At 42.2% G+C, this 14,422-nt stretch overlaps 1 protein-coding gene across 1 annotated transcript; it reads right to left on the bottom strand.

Annotated features, from left to right (window-relative positions):
* Positions 1-248: 248 nt before the first annotated feature.
* On the bottom strand, positions 249-13,894 carry LOC104951504 (ETS translocation variant 5-like). Its single transcript, XM_010778165.1, has 7 exons — positions 13,880-13,894; positions 13,112-13,342; positions 12,090-12,171; positions 9,839-10,093; positions 2,216-2,345; positions 1,131-1,313; positions 249-651 (listed from the first exon to the last, which is right to left on the bottom strand). The coding sequence occupies exons 1-7, from the start codon at positions 13,892-13,894 to the stop codon at positions 249-251; spliced, it is 1,299 nt and encodes a 432-aa protein (XP_010776467.1).
* Positions 13,895-14,422: the final 528 nt, after the last annotated feature.

The following is a 14,422-nucleotide window of genomic DNA, read 5'->3' as shown; positions in this document are numbered from 1 at the left end:
TCGCGTGCCAAAAAGACATTGACAATCTATTAAGGCTGGAAGTACTTGAACATTCACTTTCCATTTGGCAGGTGGACAATAAAAGGTAATTTTGCATTCCGACTAATTATTGATTCTATAAAATATCCATGAAAATACAAATTATTCTCACAGGCAGTTCTGTTGATTAGAACATTAAACATTTCCCCTACTTTATGAGTGCACTCCTATTTCATTATCATTTTAAACCAAACTATAGTGAGTTTGTATCACTCACCAGGTTCGTAGGTGTAGTCTGTGGGCTCCTGCTTAACCATCATGTGGGCTGGTGGGAACCTGTGTGGGTGGGGGTGCGAGTGTGGATGTTGTTGGTGATGTGGGTGGGGTGCGTGTCCCGGTCCGCCCCCGTGCCCAGGCCCTGCCATGTGAGCGGCCCTCTCATACAACGGGTCCATGTATTCCTGCTTAAAGCTCTGCTGCAGGTAGGGCATGCAGGGGTCCGAGTGCTGCCGATGATAACCTCCACCTCCGCCTCCACCTGGCCCTCCAGCCCCGCCTCCACCGGCTCCACTGTGTCCTGCCGGGGCAGATGGCATGCGCTGAAAGGCCTGGCTGGATTGTGGTGGGAACTGGGGGCACATGGGGTCTCCTGAAGGGCCCTGATATCTGGAGCTGAGAAATCAGACACAGCAGAGGAGCCCATTAAAGAAAAATGCACATTTAATTACCAACACGCAACAATGCAGAATACTAGACTTGTTTTAACAGCTCTAACAGATCTTCACCATAAGGCTTTACTTGGGTTTATAGTCTAGTTTTACAAAAGCTTGGATTACAGTGACCTAAAAAGCAGTTTGCGTGTAGACAAAAAAAAACATCTACATATGGACTTCTGTTCAGAATGTAGCAGTTTGTTTTAAATATGTATTTGTGTATGGACGTTACAACTATACAGAGCTTTAGCAATACTGTATGTAATTATGGTCATGCTATTGAATTGAATTGACTGGGTTTTTCTCCAGGGTTGAACTATCATCCATAGAAAATACCCTTCGCCTTGCAATGATTTCTTTCAATAATCAATTGTAAAATATATTGCACGTGACCAAATGTCAATCACAGATACTGCAGAGACTTATGGGGTGTGTCACCTGGCGTTGATGGGGTAACTGTTGCTAGGCAGTGGCTGGGAGGCTGCAGCAGGGTTCATGTAGCCAGCATCGGGCCGTCCGGCCGTGGCAGGTTTCGGGGAGTAATGCTGCTGCATAGGGGACATGGGGGTCCCTGGGCAGGAGCTCTTCGCTCCTCCTGCAGCCCTTTTCTGATCATAGGCACTGAAAAACATCAACACACTCATGAGTACACGCATATATGTACATGTTAAAGCAGGGTCATACTGGGGAGGGGTCAATACAGCAGACAGAGCTAATGGGAGTTCTTTGGTAGTCAATAACATGTGGTAAGTGTTTTAGCTGTGCTGACTTATGCATGACAGCTGACCAGTGCTGGGCCATTGGACAGAATGGTAAAATAAAGTAATTATTGTTTCAATTGTTCTGCTCTTTCCAGAGAGATAATAATCTCAGTGCCATAAACATTTTGAAAGATGTTTCAAATAAGAGCTGATAAATAGGTTTCAAGGAAGCCTGGTAGAGACATGAAACAGGAGGAGGAAATGACAGACCTCTTTATTGCTCTTATCTAGAAACCAAAACTGAGAGATGGATAAGAAACAACTGAAACAAAGACGGTATGCGAAGAAAAATATAAATGCTCAGTTTTTTCCCTACATACGATTGTTTTTAGATATACACAAGTATTAAATAGGGATGCACAATAAATACCAGGCTAATAACTGATAAGCCCATAATGGAACATATATTATTATTATTATGATGTACTTATAAAACCGATAAATGATTGGCTTTACAGTTTTAGAGGAAGACAAGACAACATTTTAGCAATGCAAGTTCTTTTGAAATACTTAATACCAGAAAAAAAGAACATTTGAATAGGTACTGTAGTTATTTAAAACATTGTGAAATTATTGATTATCTTATTGCATCGGCCATGACAAACAATTATCTGCTTTGACTAAAAAAAACAATCCATATGAGGCATCCCTAGTATGAAAATGTATATTTTGTTTTGTGATTTGGGTGCATTGGCCCAGTGAAACATAGCAGTTTTATGTTTAACATTCTACAAGCAACATTTATTGTAGCCTTCTATGTACCTGGCATAAAGGCACTGCTCTCCACTGGGGTAGCTGAAGCTCTGCTTGTGGCTGCAGGACTGGCTGGGGTCGGAGCCCGGGCTCTGCGGCTCCTTCTTGATAGTGACGGGAGGGCTGTGAAATGCCACTGCTGCAAGAGGCAGTAAACAGAAAACAGTGATGAGGGTTCACACACACACACACACACACACACACACACACACACACACACACACACACACACACACACACACACACACACACACACACACACACAGAGCGGGCTTTTGTATTATCTTCTCTCATTCAGCCCAGCCTCGATACTACGGTTGTTAAGCTTTAATACAAAAGCAAATACTTCTGTCTGCACAGGAATCTCTTTTACGTGCCAGCCAAAATGCTTAAGTGACTGTCAGCAGCAAAACACAGGGCAGCAGACAGACACATATTTATAAGCACACACTTTGAATACACACTGAGGAGTTCAGGCGCGCAAAAACACACAGGCACACACACAACCGCATTCCAGCAGTCATTTGGAGCCCAAAGTGTCCTCGCCTACTTTTCTCCACTCTTCCAGACACAACAGCAGCCAAAACTTCCTCTGTCAAAGTCAAGCTTAAAGCTAAACAACTGTATGGGCCAGAGAGATGTCTGTGGACTGATGAAAGAAAATGTCACACCTCTGTTAGAACAGCATATACACAGATTATGTTCTCTGCATTCTTTCCTATGGGTATCCAGATGTTAGCCATCACCTGCGATCTTTAAATTCTGCCTTTGAGTAAAGATGGTATAACTGGATAATGCCACGTATACCCTGAAAGTTCAACATATTAAATACGATTTTAGCTATTTCATTTCCCCGCTGAAGGATTCAATCTAAGCCTCACAGAGCTGTCCATCATCTGGTCTGCTGGAGGGGACCTTTGCCTTGATGGCCACGAAAACCACCCAAAGTGGAGCTTCAAACTGTGCCGAGGGCTTGTGTTTATTATGTGAGGGGAGGTTTTCACCCGGAGAACTGTACAGGATGTTTTTCTGGTCCCGACAGGGTAAACAGCAGCAGCTGTGCACTTCCAGCTGGGGAGGCCTGTATTTATGTGTGTGCATCTGTGTGAGCGTGCGTACGTGTGTGTGTGGGTAATCTCGGCTTGTCTGTTTCTATGTGCGTGCTTTGGAATGTGTGTGCTTAAATGTTAGAGCAGTGTGTGTGTGTGTGTGTGTGTGTGCGCGTGTGTGTGTGTAGAGGGTGTGGAGCTGACGGAGCAGGCCACACTGAAAGCTCGACCAAGCTAATTACATACTGCCGTTCATTCACAAAAAAGAAGGATAAAAAAAATGTCTGGCAGCCTGAATAGGACCAGAGATGACCGCTCCACCAGGGCAAGAGATAGAAAGTGAAAAAGCGAAGGAGGAAAAAATAGAGTATACAAGAAGTGAGAAGAGATTAAGGTGACATAAACCACAGCCGCCTCGAGTATCTGCTGTCACGCTCAGGATGTTCCCTCAACTCTCAAAATATAGCTGTGTAAAATAGTTTTATTACTAGAAAAAAAGACAAGATTTTAAAAGGGTTCCATTTTAGTGCTGACTTGATTAGCCAATCAACAAATTGTAAAAAAAATGTACCTGATGATGAAAACAGTCAGATGATTCCTGTTTCTCAAAAATCTAGATTGTATTAAATAATTGATTAATTCAAAGGTGGGGTATGTAATTTTGGAGAAACCAGCTCGAGTGCGCTAGAATTTGAAAATACACAGCCGGAAAAAATCTGCCACTTCCTTACAGACCCCCTCCTCCAACACACACGAACGCGCACATGACCAATGAGGGCACCAGATAAGTTAGTGCACAGATGGAAGGCTGACAGGCAGGTAGGCCATCCAGTTACTTTAGCCGGGCCGGCTCAGATGATTGGTCGTGCTTTTTACAGTACCACAGCTTCCACAGATGACATTTTTTTATCTGAGACTGCCAAGGCACACNTTCACTCTCTTCTTACACATTACATTTCAGCATAGCAATTCAGCGTCAGCTTTTCACAATAAAGCATTCCCACTAGCAATTTCTTCAGGAATTGCATTCTCTAGAGAATGCAATTCCTGAAGAAATTGCTAGTGGGAATGCTTTATTGTGAAAAGCTGACGCTGAATTGCTATGCTGAAATGTAATGTGTAAGAAGAGAGTGAATAATTTAGATTGAAATGATACATGAACACTGGGGGCTTGAATGTGTGATGAGAGAAGAAAATAAAGTAAAAAGGCTTGGAAAATCAGCAGAATCTTTGAACTGCAAACTTTTGAACTAACTTGATGACGAATGATCTGTTGCCATTGGCAACGGCATTTGATGACACCCCATAATACGCTGAGATGTGTTGATGGCTGCATTGTTACCAAACCTGTGAAGTTGTGGGCCATTTCGAAACTGAAGTTGTGAGAAAACCGTGTTTCATAGTGAGCAGTTGTGTTGCCAAGGCAACGGCATTTGAAAAAAATCTTAAAAACTGTCAAATAGATGTCTTCACGGCTGGACTATTAGCACACATGTGAAGTTTGAGCACTTTTTGACCATTTTCATAGGAATTATAGCAATATCATGTTTTACGGCAAGGGATGCGTTGCCATGGCAACAGCTTTTGAGGAAAACTCACTAATGGCACATAGACATGTTGAAAGCTGGTCCATTAACCATTATCTGAAGTCTGGTGCTGTTTTGACCCTTTTCATAGACGTTACGACAACATCGTGTTCTATGGCGAGGGATTCCATGGAAACGGCATATGGTGAGATGTCAGATTTGACATAGAGCTGTTGGGGCATGGAGAGGTGATATACAGGAGAAGATTGTGGGACGTCAGGACCGTGTCCGTTGGAGTTACAGTGACATCGTGTTTTATGGTGAGGGATGCGTTTCCATGGTAACAGCCTATTGTGAGATCTCAGATTTGGCGTAGAGCTGTTGAGGCATGGACCGGTGATATCGAAGCGAAGTTTGGGAGACGATCGAACCGTGTCCATTGGAGTTATAGCGACATCTTGTTTTATGGCGAGGGATGCGTTTCCCTGGAAACGGCATATGATGACACCCCATAATTGACGTAGAGCTGTGTTAACCATTATCTGAAGTCTGCTGCTCTGAGCATGTCAGTTGGAGTTATGACATCATCGCATTCCATGACACAGGTGTTTATATTTGAGCTAACGATGTGTCCAGAGATCAAAGGTTTCCATGGTGAGAGGAGAGCATTTTCATTGTTCTGAATGAGATAAACCTCTTACATGTGAACGTTTTGTTGAAGAACCGTAACAGATTTCGGTAAAATTTCAAAGCGTTAAGCATGTCAAGGAACTTGAGCATCTGAAGTGTACTTTTTGTGTACTTTCGGGTTAATAATATGGCCTTTTTGGCAGATTAACTAAACGTGTGCGGCTGCTGTGGTGGGGAACGATGAGGCTGAACCCTCAAGAGGCATTTAATAAAATTATTTTGCTTAATTTTTTTTATTTTTCAAGCTACGAGATGTTTTCCTACGTTTCTCATGAAAAATTATGTCTCAGGAATGTAGGGTTTGGGGATTATGGCAGGTTTAAAAGAAAATATGAAGGCAAAATTAAATCTGTCCTCCACTCTAGCTGTGACATCACACACTCTAAAATCTGAAGAAGGCCTCTTTACCCAGGTCTGAACAATGTTTAATACCTCTAAAAGTAAGAATCAGATTTAAAAGTTGTGTTACACGAATAATGCCAGATAGATGTGTACCATTTTAAAGTTTGAATGAGGTTTCTGAATGAAAGTATGAAGGAGCAGATAGCAGTTGAAGTTGCATGAAGATTGTTGAAGTCTGAAGAGTTTCTCCATTGACTTCCATGTTAAAAATGTGATGAATTATGGGATGTACCTCCGGAATTATGAAAGTTATGAATGATAAAAGTAATAGCCATCGATTCCCGAGCGAGCTGAATGTTTTGATGTTTGAACGGAGTTTCTGCGATGTTCTATGTAGGAGAAGAAGAGGCGCAAAATAACCCGGCGGAATAACAAAGAATTTTGTGCGTAGCATAACAGATAGTTGGAATGCTGTATCAGCATTCCCACTAAATAAATTAAAGACGGTTACTTTAACAATAATAATCCATATCAACATATTTCATGTATTTACTTTACTTTACCCTCTGCAAGTGTTCATAATGAAGTAAATATTGATTTCACACTGAATGTCACCATCAGTGTTAGGATTGGTTACCGATAAGCCTTGCTTCACAATGCCGTTCGATCGGCCTCCAGGTTGCTATCTCCCTTTCACAATAAAAGCCCTACAAATCGGAACAACTTGAGTAAATGTTAACAGTTGCCGCCAAAATAGCCCCACTGACAGCGGACACAAGGAGGAAAAGAGAGAGGGAGAGTGATTAAAAAAAAAGGAAATTCTACATACATCGGTAAGTAAAAAAGCCTTTCATCTTATTAATCCTGAGTGTTTACTCTGCCTTTAAAATTGTACTTAGATACAAGTTTCGGGTTGGTTCTTGGTTTGGATCATACGTTAGCCAGGCTTCTAGTGTTAGCCGGAATATTCATCCTGAACAAAATCTTAAGACCTAGGGAAAAAATGACAAGAATTCCCATTTTGCAATGGTGGATCGCGACCAGGTTGTAAATAGAGCTTCAAAATGCCAAAAGAAGAAACAGGAGCAAGAGAGCAAAATAGAGGGTAGGCAATTTATTGAAAACTGCATTTAAACTCAAACAGGCTGTTCATCAGTCTATCAAAAGTTTAAGACCATAGACAAAAAAACAGAACTTAAAGTGTGGTTTTTGTTGATAACATCAAAAAATCGTTTAGGCATGCTTGATGCAAGTGTTTCCATGAGGCTGGTGGGAACGTTGCTCCATGTGGTGAGGATGGCTTCAAGAAGGGCATCCACGGACAGGAACTGACGTCCGTTTTTGTAAACTTTCCTTGCCATAAATCCCCAAACATTCTCAATGTGATTTAGATCAGGGGAACACGCAAGATGGTCCAAAAGTGCGACTGTAGCGTTGTCCTGTTGAAAGACCCAGTCATCACCGCACTGATGAGGCCCTCAGGCAAGAGGGACGCCCCCTGCAACATCTCCACACAACCAGCTGCCGTTTGACGCCCATGCACAACCTGAAGCTCCACTGTGCCATTGAAGGAAAAGAACCCCAGATCATGATGGAGCCTCCTCCACTGTACCGCGTAGAAAACAGTTCCAGTGGGATCTCCTTGTCATGCCAGTAACGTTGGAAGCCATCAGGACCATCCAGGTTATATCATGACTCATTGAAAAGGTGAAAAACATTCTTCCCCCCTTTCAATGTCCCATGTATGTCCCTTGCAAAGTCCAGTTATTTTTCGAATAAATGTTTTATTCTTTAAGCCCTTCTCTTGCAGATAACTTCTTATGGTTATTGGGCTGCAGTCAGCATTCGTAACGGCCTTAATGTGGGTCGAGGATTGGCCTGTGTCTTTACAGACAGCCCGTAGCGCAGGTGAATCTTTTTTGCGTCTACAACTTAACGCTCAGGATCTTTTAAGACATTTTAATTGACCGCGTTAGTGGGTCCAACCTTGAATGTAAGACATGGCATGCCTGAGAATACAAACACTGGTGGTGAAATAGAAAAAGGTCCCAGAGTCGTTGCTCTCTCAGGAAAAATGATTTCAATCACGATCCGGATCAAATTTCCCTGACCCTGAAGCCAATGAAACTCACTAGGAGGGGCTGATTACATTGAGGGAAAGAAAAGAACGGCTGTCAATCTTGAAAAACACTTGTTTAATAAAGTCCTCAAAGAGCCCACTTTGTGAAGGGATGTTGTGATGGCAGCGAGGTGAAGGGTTAGGGAAACACAGGAGCGAGCGTAACTAGCTTCCATTACTCAATTCTCTGTGGTCCCACAGCTTGATAAAACGATTTTTGATTAAAGACAGAGGCCATCCGCGGAGACATTTAGCGGTTCTGACAGGCCGCCTTCAAGTATTCTAGGGATGCTCTGTACAGCTAATGAAAACAAGCGGTGGAGTCTAACTCAATTGCACAGCAGTAATGAAATAAAAAGAGCAAAAGCGGATTTTCTTGAGAACAACATTGACGGAGAAGAGAGAAAAGGGTCATTATCCACAGCCTTCAGAGTGGCTTAGCTGAGGAAAACAAACCGCCTTGTAAACTGGCAGCACTCGGGGGAACTGAGGACACAAATTGCACATAGTCTTCAGAAAATTGCCCGTCCTGATGAAGACTATTGAATGGTGAAGCTGAACTGCTTTCGACTGAGACAACAATGTTCCTTTGTTGATTCAGTTCACACAACAACAGGCCATTTCAAACCTGATCAATACATTTGTTAGAGCAGTTGTCCTATCTATCATTTCTGAAGATCCAAATGTTTTAAAAGGCTGTCTGAATTCAGTTTATTATTGCCTCCAGCCTACCATGAAAAGTCACTGATATGGATCTATTTCTCACAGGAGCCGAAGGCTTTGTTGTGTTGAAGCCTTTTTCAGGTATAATCCTAAGAAGACCTTCATCCCTGTATCTCCCCTGATTGTGTCCCTCTAACCTTTTCTTGTTTTACTATTAAAGAGAATAGGGACCATATTTCACTTTTAACATAAAGTCCATTAGTGTCTCTCTTGAATCTTTTTGTATCTATTTGGACGATTTGGACGAGTTGGCTCAAGACAGGCATTTTTGTTTACTAGATGGATCTTTAAGATGTGACAATGTAGCTAATGATGCTGAGTAGAAGTACAAAAGTTGAAAACCTGAACTTTTCTGTATGAACCGTTTCTGGTTTCTAAAGGCCACATGTATTGTAGTATCCCAGAGGAGCAATGCATCAGATGCATTTATAAACATACTCCAAGGATGTATGATTTCCATTTCAACCTTCAACTCCTAAAAAGCCATGATTGCATTTTTAGACCTCCTGAGATGTTAGGCTTCAGATATGATCCGTCCAAGATTGAGGCTAATGCAGCAGGAGCCTGTGATATGAGTGAAACATGTTAATAGGAATGTATGGAAATCAATGTTGGCTTCTTTCATTCTTCTTTCACAGTAAAGGCTGTACAATGAGCCAAGCAGAGGGATGTCCTCAGTGTCCACCTCCCCACGGACCATCGGACAAATGACTACGACCATCCCTTGGTGCAAAACTGCAAGCCTTCAGAAAAAAACTGTCATTAAGAGTGATGCACACATTTATATTTATGAACCGGAATTCATGGCATTACAGATGTATGTAATAATGCAGAGAGCATTCAAAGTTATCACGTGTATGACATTTGACCAAAGCGTAATAAAGCATTCAATTGAGGTGATTATTTAACCTTTTACATACATTTTCTTAATGATTATCCTGGAAACAATCAGCTCTAGTAAACATGACATGGCTCCTTGATCTTAAAGACATTTTGCAGCACAGAAGACTAGTGAGAGTTGAAACATGAGTAAACCAACATTGAGAACAGAGAGTACACATTAACACATAAGGAAGTTCAGATAAAACATCTTAAGTTTGGAATGATCACGCTCCGAGGGGGAGGTGAGATGAAGATCTAAAACAAATCTAATTATTATTGACCTTTAGTATAAACAGGTTACTGGAGGTCAGGATGTACAGTCTCTCATTGGTTGCTCTGAAGCCCAGGATTGGCTTATCGGAGTCCAGGCTGGCCACCTGTTGCTTGGCAACCTGTCCTACTTGCCGGCCCTGCTTCCTGTTAAAGAGGACGGTTTCCACCGGCGACGGCTGTCTGTAGATGAATGCTCGGCGGAGACACTCGCACAGTGAAGCGTAGGAGAAGTTAGGAGGGCAGGTGGCAAACTTTTTATCCCGTTTGGAGGCCTGGACGTAGCCTGTGGAAACACAATAGTGACAGATAAGCAGATCTGTGAAAGGATACACCTTCACATTGGAGTGGTGCAGGGATGATGTATTTTTTTTAGGGCTGTCAAGTTAACGCAAAAAAAAATTAACGCCACTAATTATTTTAATGCGATTAACGCATGTGTATTTTTTGTCCTCGGCCGCCCCGTAGTTTCAGAGCGCATCAAGTTTAAAATACCATCTGGGGGTGGGGGTGTGGTGGTCAATGTAATAACGTAACCAGATGAGTGATTACAGCGCCCGGTATCATTTTACACACATTTGTATCATACAGATGCAGGATTTACACACGCCTGTTATCTGACCGACAGGTCCGCACGCACTCTCCAGCCGAAACTCTAATAAGCATTCATTCACAAACTAAATCAGGAGACCTTTAACGTTTTACGTCCGGTTCGCTCCTTTGTTCCGCGCTGTACACAGCTCCAGTTTGGGCATTGGCCTGTCATCAGATTGTATTTGTTGTTGCTGCTGCAGCGGAAGTTTAGTACAATTATTTTTGATTAGATACTCCAAATCTCCACCCTCCATAATTGCACTTGCTTCCGTTGCTTGCTACTTTCTAACGGCGGTGAGAGTGCTGCAGTGACGCTATCTATCTTCTATCGATTAGATTTATGATTCGAAAATTATAAAAGTAGGGTAGACATGTGGATATTATCCGACTGAACAAAACGTGCATTTACCTAACAGGTTCGTTTTCCATTGACCTTTTTTCGAGCTATTTTCCAAAATCCTATGGAGAAAAATCCCATTGCTATTTTGTCGAGGGAAACCGAGCGCAGCTTACTTCCGCTTTTTGGGACGCGTCACTGCACCACTAAGTTGATGCGATTTGATTGGATTGTGAGGCAAGGGAAGCCAGCCGCCTCTGGCTTCCCTTGGCATGGCCCTGACCAATCACAGGTTGGCAGGGGCATGACGTGAGCCTCATCTGATTGGTCAATCCCTCCATTTTTTTTCACCAAGGGAAGCAATTTCGGCTGGCCTCCTCTCGCAACAGAGGGTGCAATCTACTGTTTCACCATAACATCTAGAGGGGCGCTGTTTCACTCTTTGTAAAATACTCAATGAGAATGGGGGAGAGACGGGCCGGCAGCAACACACAACAAAGAATTTCCGAAACTAAACTAAGTGTTTTCATTTATTTATTAAAATTATAACTACAATCCGAAAAAACAGGGGAAGCCTGGCTTCCCTTGGCCTCCAGGAGAAAACGCCACTGGTCAAATATTGCTTCATTGGCAGATTATTTCTTCAATTCATATTTCTTCAGTCTGTACAAGTTTTAAGGGAAATGGCGTTCATAATTTCCCAGATTCCAACGTGACACCTTTAATATTAATCGAAATAAACAGATTATATTTAAAGTTCAGGGTAATCAACTGTTAAAAACATACTGTTCACATTTTTTCAATAAATTGATGTTTTTCAAATAAATGGATAATCGTTTTTAATAATTCATGATATCAATTATTGACCCAACAATCGAGATTATGATTTTTGCCATAATCGAGCAGCCCTAACAAGCACGGGCCCCTTCCTACCCAAATATAAACAAAAAGAAGACCTTACTCAAAAGGATGAGGTTTAAAAAAAGAAAATCTAAGACTACATAAACCAAAGCAACACACGATAANGGGCGAGGGTTTCGGGTCGGTGCACTCTCCGAGCCCAAATGACGCGCGAGTGCCGATACAAAAGGTAATACTCAGGTAGACGGGACGTCTTTTTTCCCTTCGGTGACCACGTTGGACTTCTGGGACTCGTGAGGGTGGCCCCCTGAGATCAGAAAGGTCAACGGGAGGTAAAAGAGTTACTTTAAAGGAGACGGAGAGAGTGTCTCTCGCGACCCCCCTCCCTCGCCTCCCTCCTCTCCCATTCCTTCCTCCCTCCTCACATCGACGTCGTCTTTTTTTGTATGAAAAAAAAAAAGAAAAAGAAACGTTTCACAGTCTTCTCAACTTTCCGTCTCGAAAAACTCCGTCCCTCCCTCAGGCCCACCCTCAGATCCTATGTCACTTCCTCCACAGACAAAGCGGAAAACCTGTAAAAAACCAAGAAGTCAATCGAAACGTGTGGTCCACCTTCCAACCAGAATGCCTTTGTAGAAAAACCTTTCGTGTAACATTACGGTTTAATAGGAATATTATTAGAGTTAACACTCAGTCCAAGACAAACTGACTGTGTATTGGAGAATGTACACTAGACTACTTGTGTTTACTCTAGATTTGCTAGTAAGGCATAACAAACTAAGAGGGAGTTGTGTTAGTTCTCGAGTAACAACGTGCTCCTAACTGAAAAGTCGTTGTGGAAGATCATTGGAAATCAAGTAGTGTACCTTAAACTAGCCTAGCTGTCTATTACTTAACACCGCAATTACTCATTGACAAGACGTGTAAATTAGTTATTGTTGAAGGTTTTCGTTTGATTTTACACTCTTAAACGACCAGACAAGATTCTGGATTGCCGGAAATCCAAATACTGACTAACTAAGAATAAGAAGTTGGTTCGTGGAAGAACATACCTTCGTCTCCTGTCTTATTCGTGGAAAATCAAACGGTTTACGACAAAGTTTTATACGTTTACCTTTTATCTATACGTAGTTAGCGCAAGGTTTTTCTGTTAACTGTTAGATAATTCGACCTTCATGAACCTTGTAAGTGAAAGGTAAACCGCACCCTGTTATTTTCCTTAAAACGTAAGGCCTGATTAATAACTAAGATATTTTTATAGGTACTTTTATGATTTAATAAGAGTGTCCGTCAAGACAACTAATCTTGATCTTGTACATTTGTAAAGGGGATGAAATACTCCACGTGAGGATAAAGGTAATAGTAAAAATTTGGTTTGATATCACTCAAACATAGTGAGTGGTACAAGCATCCACATCAGACCACCCGAGGACGAATTGGTAAGTACACCCGACCACCCTTGGACACACAAACCACACCAAACCGCTCACACCTACAACACACTACACCCACCCCACGCACAGGGCCGGCGGGGGCACGGGTCGGACGGTACACTAGCGCCGGGGGAGAGTATGTTGCGCCAGGTACATAAGGACGAATTTCGAGCGACGTCCACCCGTACGTCCCCAGGCTCACGACGGGGGGGGTGGGGGCAGGGGGGTAGCCAGCCAGCGTGGACGCTTTAAAAACAGGCCCTGCCACTTGAGAGCACAGAAACCAGCTCCTCTGCTTGCCTCTCTGAATCTGAAACAACAAGAAGAGAGAAACAGAACTCTCAGTTTACATTGCGTCCTCATTCACTTGTATTAAAGCTGCTATAGGACTTAGAGCAGAACAAGCTTTTGTTGAGAGTCCCACAGGTCCCACATGCACATTACTGGATGGCTACAAAGCATCAGCGCTGAAACCATCATAGTATGCTCGAAAAGCAACCTAATTCTTCCCACTCTGTGTTTTTACACTCACACCTTTTGATAGGGAGACCGGATAGCTCTGACAAGGAATAGCACGACCTTCAGAAAGAAAGATTAATAGAGTACAAAAGGATGTTTTTCTGTAGATAACTACTGGGAGGAGAAAGCTACATTTGGTGGGGTTTCCGTAGCAGTGTCTCTGATATGAGTTTAAGCCTCTGCAGAGGCCGACCAGACGCTCAGGATCAGAGTTTATCACCCATTCGTAGACAGTTATACAACACACCACACTTTGCGTGACATAATGTTGTCGAATTCATCGGTCTGGAACATGCCAAAAAAACGTCCATCCTTTCTTAACGGTTACCTCTAGATCTCTCATTGTAAGAATAATGTGTGTGTAAGTAGAATGCTTAAATAAAATGATGAATTTGTTAAAAGGGGTTAGTCATGGGATTCCAGGTAGTCTTTAAAAAGACCAATTACGAACATTAGCATGAACAGGAAATCTTAATCCTCCACCGTTAAAATGGAGTAATGTAAATCTAATTTGCAGACAGTAGAAAGTATGGCCTTTCTCGGGCAGTTAATTGGATGATATGTGTGTAAGAGCTTTTGAATGCGTGCATCCTCTAAACGAAACATTAATACGGTTCATTGAGACAAATTGCCATATTGGTTTTTAATGATTATTGTTTATTTTCTGCTGATTTGTTGTGCCATTTATACGTTGATGAAACTGTAAACGCATGGGTTTATAATGGAGAAACAGCACTGGAGCATACAAAAGAAGTGTATTGACGTAGATGACGAGTTAAAATAACAACATTTTATTTGTATTTTTATGGGAACAATGAAAACAAAAGGCCACAAAGTCACAGTGATATTTTAAAAGCAGGCTTGTGAATGA

The sequence above is a fragment of the Notothenia coriiceps genome, unplaced genomic scaffold, assembly GCF_000735185.1.
Source record: "Notothenia coriiceps isolate Sejong01 unplaced genomic scaffold, NC01 NC01_scaffold00018999, whole genome shotgun sequence".
NCBI lineage: Eukaryota > Metazoa > Chordata > Actinopteri > Perciformes > Nototheniidae > Notothenia > Notothenia coriiceps.
The sequence above is the reverse complement of the archived record's forward strand: the minus strand, read 5'-3'. Positions and strand labels throughout refer to the sequence as shown.